This window comes from Branchiostoma belcheri, unplaced genomic scaffold, assembly GCF_001625305.1.
Source record: "Branchiostoma belcheri isolate BF01 breed outbred unplaced genomic scaffold, Haploidv18h27 scaffold6, whole genome shotgun sequence".
NCBI classification, from domain to species: domain Eukaryota; kingdom Metazoa; phylum Chordata; class Leptocardii; order Amphioxiformes; family Branchiostomatidae; genus Branchiostoma; species Branchiostoma belcheri.
Window position 1 is genome coordinate 6,245,646 of NW_017804242.1, and position 7,725 is coordinate 6,253,370.

Sequence of the window (7,725 nt, forward strand, 5' to 3'; positions counted from 1 at the left end):
TGCGAAGATAAGCATTATGCATTTGCTTGGCAAATGTTACCTTTCTAGTTTTTTTTCTATTTTTTTTTCAAGCATTTCTTGTTACTAAAGCTGACACCGTTATAGAGATAGGCGACAAAACAAGTCGTCACCACAACTCTTTACACTGTTATGTATGGGTTTGGAGCAATATTGAAGAAGGGGTTTAGAAGATGAGTGGACTCTTTGTCCTACACAACCGTAATCACAAATCAAAGGATGGCCGCTACAAATATTGACGGACACCCAGCCTCTGACAGCGAGGGATTGTGCAACACAGGCTAAGGCCACAGCAAATAATTGTTATGGATGACATCAGCGCGCGCATTAATTTTCGCCTAATTTTGGGAAAAAATTATTGTCTTCTGACTGCTGGTCAACATTTCGAAAATGGGCAAAGATGTCTGTTGCCATGCCGGAAGGTGGTTGGCAGATACGAGTAACTATAAAGAGAAAAGGCTCTGATTTAATGTTCTGTTTCTTACTTTGATGCAGTGATATGTGATGTTGGCTGTGTATATGTGATGTTCCCACTGAATCAAAACCATCCGTAAAATGATTCAGTCAAAATTTTAAAATGTAGGAACCTTATTTTTTTCGGCCCGCCTTGTTGTTTTTCGCCCGCTCGCATTAGGTCTGGAGTCTGTGGAGGATGTCATCCATAAAATTTACATGCTGTGGCCTATACTAACAGCGTAGTCGAAGCTGGACACTACACCACACCCGGTGTGGGTTTATCTTCAGACATACTCCTGTCTAATCTGGTGCGTGTAGCAGCTAGGACCACCAACACCGCAGCCACACGCACACAGACAGCGGGCACGCGAGATAGATAGAGTGACCACCGCAGGCGAAAGTGTCAGTGAAAAATGGCGTCCTAAATTCCTCTTCTTTTTTTTCGACGAGCTATCTTCCTGAGAGCCTTATGTGCGTACTTGACGATTGAAGTTTTGTAAGTTTTGAACGAATACTAATGTACCTTATGTTAGACCACAGCAGATAAATTTAATGGTTGACATCCTCTGCAGACTCCAAATTTAATGTGAGCGGGCGAAAAAAAACCAAGGCGGGCCGAAAAAAACAAGGTTCCTACATTTAAAAATTTTGACTCAATCATTGTACAAATGGTTTGGATTCAGTTGGAACATCACATATACACAGCCAGCATCCGATATCACAAAGTAAGAAACAAAACATTAAGTCAGAGCCTTTTCTTGTCTCCTCTCTTCATAGTTATCTGCTACCCATCTTCCGACATGGCAACAGACATCTTTGCCCATTTTCGGCATGTTGACCACTGCCATTTCTTGTTTTTTTCTTTTTCAAAGTCAGGCGAAAATGAATGCGCGCGGTGATTTTTAGCATACTGTATTAGCTGTTTGGCTACCAATATTCTCCATTGTTTACGTTTTTCTATTTCCAACATGCAATCACAAGACGTGGTGACGGTCCACTCAAGTTCTTTCAACTGATATTAGTGCCGCCACCAACACAGGGGACCATACAATACTCATTTTTCACCTGAGCGAAGTGAGGAAAGTCGTATAAAGTGTTCAAAGCGAATATTGTAGTCATTATATTTATCTGCATACTAAGTTGAAACCACAATGTATATTGACCCTCATGGACCAGAAATCCCAAAAATTCTGATTTTTGGAAAATGGTTACTGGAAGGGCCCTGGGCTGATTTTTAGGGTACCACCCAGAAAAAAAAAGACTCATCTTGGGGCCCTCGCCTGTTTCTGCAGTTTTAAATGCCCAAAGTATGAAATGCTGATTTAAATGTGCTAATGTGAAGCAGTATGTGTCAATATCAAAAAGATTGCCCTATTCAGAATATTTCCAGCTTTGCTGCCTTGAAATCTCATTGGATGCCTTTATACACGTACAGTAAGAAGTTGTCCACAGGTTTGCGTCTTGAAGGGCTTTTAAGGTAAAAGTGGCAGTTCAAGAGCTCACAGCATGTCTTCGTGGACGTTTAAAGTCGAGGTCAGGGTCAGTATACAGCCCAATAAACGTTTAAGACCTTTTAGCTAATGGTTTACTCCATAAACTGACTGCAGCGTTTCCTCTGAAAGATAAGATTAAGATTCTTTATTGACACAACAAAAAAGTACAGAGACTTTTGTATGGTCTTCTACAACTTAACTAAAGATCTAACAAAGCTAAATACATGTGTGGATAACGTCATCTTACGTACAGAGTATATGTATGATGTAACAATAAAGGTTAACTATTCTCTAACATGTGTTCTCAAAGATCGAAACATTCTTTAATGTATTTTCCTATTTGAACACTGTATTGGTTATTTCCCCTGAGAACGTAGTTGCATTTATCTATAGGATCTAACGTATTGAAATCAATTGAACAAGCGGAAAGAAAGGTGAACAGCAATAAGCGCTTATCATTGTATAGTGTACAGTCCATTATAAAATGGTGCTCATTTTCAATCATGTTTAGAAAAGAAACCTACAGTGGGTGTCACTGGAAGACAGACTAAAAATGTCCAGATTATGCATGATGTACAAAATGAGTAATAAACTGGTGGACGTATCTGTATCTGTATATGTGTAGCCGGTATAACAGCCTCTCGGCGTAACACATCAGCTTCGCAGGCACGCGGCACGGTGGCAGCTGACTACATTTCACCGATCGACTTGTTACACCTAACCCTTGAACATCTAACTCTAGACATTGTTTAAAGCTATCTAATAACAATGCCCCTACTGTACTTGGTGACAGCGAGTTCCACTCTGCGATAGTTCTAGGAAAGAATGAATTCTTGAACACCTCAATCCTTGGTTGATAATTCTGGTACTTGAAGGTATGGCCATTTCTTGTTCTCTTCTGGACTGGTATTAGGTACTTAGTAGTTGGGACGTCCACCAGTTTATTAGTCATTTTGTACATCATGCATAGTCTGGACATACAAAGAAATGGTGCGTTGATGGTCAATGACCCATTTTTGGCAGAGATTTTTTTCTATCTCCAGTGAAGATAGGACCTCGGCCATCTGTACATGTTTTCTATCACCCTGAAATGTCGTGATATTCCGTCAGAAATTCACAGCGCAGCTTCGCGAGGCGGTGTCACATACCGTACATGCTGCACACGCCGGCCTGCGATGGAAACAAGTCGTTTATCTCTGCTAGTAGACAGCAGGCAAGACTGGAGTGAGGAACAGGCCTAAAGCCCCTGTTACATATAGCAAAATATGACCTCCAGAACACTGTTGAACTCCCCTCAACCATGGTTAGGAGTAAGTCGTCAGTAAGGTCGGCTGGTGGGCTCGTGTAGCGTAGCGGCAGTGTTCGACTCACAACCAAGAGGTCCCGGGTTCGAGTCCTGACATGCCACCGATCTTGTGCCCTTGGGAAAGGCACTTTACACGACTTTCCTCACTTCACTCAAGTAAAAATGAGTATTGTCCTGTCCTGTATTTATGCTCTGCGTTGGTGGCGGCATGAAATAAGTTGATATAACTTGAGTGTGCTGTCACCATGTCTAGTCATGAAATGTTGGAATAAAAAGAAAAGGTCGACTTGTTTTCGACAAAAAAAAGTTGGCTACGGTTCGGTTGAGCCTGCGAAATGTTTCAGAATCTTTAAAACATTCGTGTGGTGGTTCGGCCATGGTAAGTTGATAGTTGGCTGGTGTTCGGGAGTTGGCCAGCAATGTTCAGGGCGTATTCGGTGGTCAGATTTAACTCATATTTAACTCAAATTCGATTTGATTAGCATAGAAGGCGTGGCCTAAAACTGGTCAGTATGCTCCCGAACTTCAGCCAACCTTGGTTAGTTGGTTGGTGGAAGGTTCTGAACGTGCGCCAGGGTCTTTAGTTAGATTTTTTTTGAACGGAGTGGTTCAATGCAAGGCCTGTACGACCACTTCTCGGCATTGAACGAGACAGATGAGAGAAACATGGCTATGTCAAGAGATGGCGGTGAACGTTTGATTTGAAAGCCTGTAGATTGTAGGTTGGTGGGAAACACTTGTCAGGGAGGGAATTCCAAAGCTTGGCCGTACGGGGAAAGAAACTGTCACTGAAAAAAAAATTCAAACAAGGAAATTGGACGGTGCAGTTGTGTGAGCTAGTGGAAAACCTTGTGGAACGCTTAAAAGTTCCGAGTGGTGGAACTAATTCTTCCGGATTGGAGTCGCGATCGTGCCTCGGATCTCTTCCAACAAATCTTAAAACTTCCTTCGGTTAAAAAACATCCTTCTCCATTCCGGTGATAATATTTCTAAGACCTCCGGCTTCCATCCATCCATCCACACCGCGCCGACACATTTGTACAGGCTATTTGACATATCTTGGGAACCAAATTACCGAGGTACAAGGCCCCGTAGCCATAACACGGTTCCGCCAATTAGTATCAAAGGCCACAGCAAGTACATTTTATGGATGACATCCTCCTCAGACTCCAAATCTAATGCGAGCGGGCGAAAAAAACAAGGCGGGCCGAAAAAAGGTTCTCACATTGTAAAATTCTGACTCAATCATTGTACAAATGGTTTTGATTCAGTGGGAACATCACAGATACACAGCCAGCATCACATATCACTGCATCAAAGTAAGAAACAAAACATTAAATCAGAGCCTTTTCTTGTCTCCTCTCTTCATAGTTATCTGCCATCCACCTTCCTGCATGGCAACAGACACCTTTGCCCATTTTCGGCATGTTGACCACTGTCAGAAGGCAACAAAGTTTCTTGGTTTTTTTTTTCGAAAATCAGGCGAAAATCAATGCGCGCGCTGATGTCATCCATAAAATTTACTTGCTGTGGCCTAACCCGCATCATGCCGATGACATGCCAACCTTAACGTGCCTCAGGAATTCACTACAACGTCAACACCACGCTCAATTTCACGCCTTATAGAAACAGTTTGGTAGAATTGCCTGACTTAGTCGTGTGTGGTCACAATTGTTGGAGTAAGAATGCCCTAGAGAAAGCTAATTTAATTAAGGTTGAGTAATGGTGAAGTCGTGAGAACTTATCTCAGATGTCCATAGAATAGAGGACCATTTTATAATAGAGAATGTAGACTGTACAGCAATGAGAGAGTCTGTACAGCAATGGTGAGATAATTATTTTGGTGGTTTATGAGGTGGTTATCGCACTTGACCAGGGATTGTATCACCATATACACCGAGGATAAGGCGGGGCATTAACGTTATTGTCATATAGAATATTCAACTGACACAGCTATTTGACACAAATCCCTTTATAGAATTTCTTCATTGCTGAAAAAAACCTCTCACATTCTATGTTACGTGAAACAAGATGGTATGGTCAGAAAAACAGACCATATCTAGGCAATCATTTGCGGTGACCATGTGACATTGGAAGAGTATCACTTTCAGTGGGGCTGTCAAAAATTATGTTTAGTCTTTTTCTGTTTAGATTTCATTTATATCTTTTTGATTGTGTTTTTTTTTTAATAAGTTAGTCGAAATAAACTACAATATACGTTTTCTAATTGATAAATACTTCTCTACAAGTCTTGACACTACTGTTAGTGTTCTGTCCCCTATATAATGGCACGGTCCAAAAAGTGGTCAGTTATTCTAATAACCGACTACTTTTGAGGTTACGGCCTGATAACCAAGAGCAAAGAGAGCGCTCTGAGTGATCGATCTGGCTATATGGTAATTGTTATTCTTCTCTCTTGGCTTGGCTTCGTTGTCCGAGCCTTGTTATTATTACATAGAAAACAATACCTCCGCACACTGAATTAATCCTTACGCTTTATTCTTTTTTTCTCCAGGAAACACGTCTGCCAGGACCAGACACAAGTCAGCATCCCCAAACTGTGCGTGGACTCATTCGCGCAGCCGCAGTACACGCCATACATGACTGTGTGCGATGGGATGAGACTCTGCAGCTCGTACAAGTAAGTAATAACGGCTTCTTCCCTGAGGCGTCGCCAAAAATGTGTAAGCTGTATGAATGAATGAATAAACTTTATTGCTCGACAGTTGTACATGGTACAATGTATTGGATCAATAACAATGTGGCTGTATGGATGCCATACCGAACACTGCCGAAGCCCCCCCCCCCAGTAATGGTTATAGTTAGGTAGGTATAATAAAGAGCAGTGGACCTAGTATGGATCCCTGTGGAACATCATGTTGGAAATTGCTGGGGATAGAACTGAATTCAGGCATGTGCGCCTGAGAGAGCCTAACCTCCACCAGGCCTTTCTACGGGAATACAGATCGTAGAATTCGGGGGAAAAAAGAGTAAAATTGGCCAAGGGAGTCCGGCCACGAGGAGGTAGTTTCTTTCCCTCCGAAGTGCGGCAAGTCAAACCTACAAGGCGCCAAACTCCCCTGGCAATTATTCTCCTATATATAGCCAGCGTAGTGAGTCTGGTAGAGACTAGAGTAGCGGTATGACGGGTGACTAGAGAAGAAGAGCCAACCTTGGTCTTCTAGTGTTCAGGCGATGGTTCTGAATGTGTGACAGGGCAAGCTCACACTGTGGGGCAAACTTTACTAACTCTAACCCACGTCAAGAATAGATTCATTCCCCCTGTCTCCTCAATGAGTAGAATTGATGGCTTCGGTAATTAGCCACGCGACCGGGTCATGCTCTAAACATCCCGTCCGCCGGGGTCCGTGAAACATGAACCGGGCCGTCCATCCACTCATCACCGCCTACAGAACATGCCGCTACCTGCTGCTGACTCACACCGGGGTCTGCAGCAGGGCTCTAGCCAGCAGTGTTTGGGGCGTGTGCGGGAGTCAAATTTGACTCAAATTTAACTCAAATTCAATTCAACTTGTATAGAAAGAACATCCGAATAAACTTTCCAAAGCTTTACACAAGAACAACTTCATTTACCGTTTTAACCGTTGTCGACTCTTCTGTAGAAGATCGGAGTGGGAGGATGTCACCAGTGGTGTGCCACAAGGGAGTGTGTTCGGGCCATAGAGTAAAGTTGCTAGGATCCCCCCATGTAGCCCCTCTGACGGGACCACCCCGTAGGGTCAAGCCGATTGTGTGTTTCCGGTGGTCTGTTTAACATAAAACCGTCCCGTGTTTACACGTGAATCACGGAAATAGTGGAAACCACTCAACGTCGTGTCTGCGTCCGTGTCTAGTGCCTACCAGACTAACTACGCTGGCTATATATAGGAGAATATTTGCCAGGGGAGTTTGGCCGACTTGTAGGTTTGACTGGCCGCGCAGGAGGGTAAGAAACTACCTCCCCGCTCCCGGACTCCCCTGGCCAATTTTACTCTTTTTTTGCCGAATTCTACGATCTGTATTCCCGTAGAAAGGCCTGGTGGAGGCTAGTCTGTGTCTGAAAGTCTAGAAAGATCACGGCATTCAGTTGACTTTTTCCAGAGAGATACAATGATTCTTTATTGACTCAACAAAAAGTACAGGGACTTTGGTATGGTCTTCTTCAACTAAAGATCTAACAAAGCTAAATACATGTGTGAATAACGTCATCCTACGTACAGAATATATGTATGCGGGGGGGATTTTGAACATTGAACCTTCTGAAATGTAATTTCCTGCGTTTTTGAGAGAATTTCAAAGGCAAAATCAGACTTATACACACCTTTTATTCAATGACGCTTTTTTCTACGATACCAGCCCCGCTAGTACTAGTGATACGAATCAGTCCATCTTTTAAAGAAAAATCTTGGACCTTTAGATAAAAAGTGGACCTTTGTGCCTTATGCCCCCCCC

General features: G+C 42.9%; 1 protein-coding gene across 1 annotated transcript in view; it reads left to right on the top strand.

The window, feature by feature from the left end:
- Nucleotides 1-7,725, top strand: part of LOC109482676 (epidermal growth factor-like protein 7) — a 51,341-nt gene that overhangs the window by 12,123 nt on the left and 31,493 nt on the right. The window contains exon 2 of the mRNA XM_019785502.1: nucleotides 5,789-5,914. Within this exon, the coding sequence (XP_019641061.1) occupies nucleotides 5,789-5,914 (126 nt within the window). The remainder of the gene's footprint in view (nucleotides 1-5,788; nucleotides 5,915-7,725) is intronic.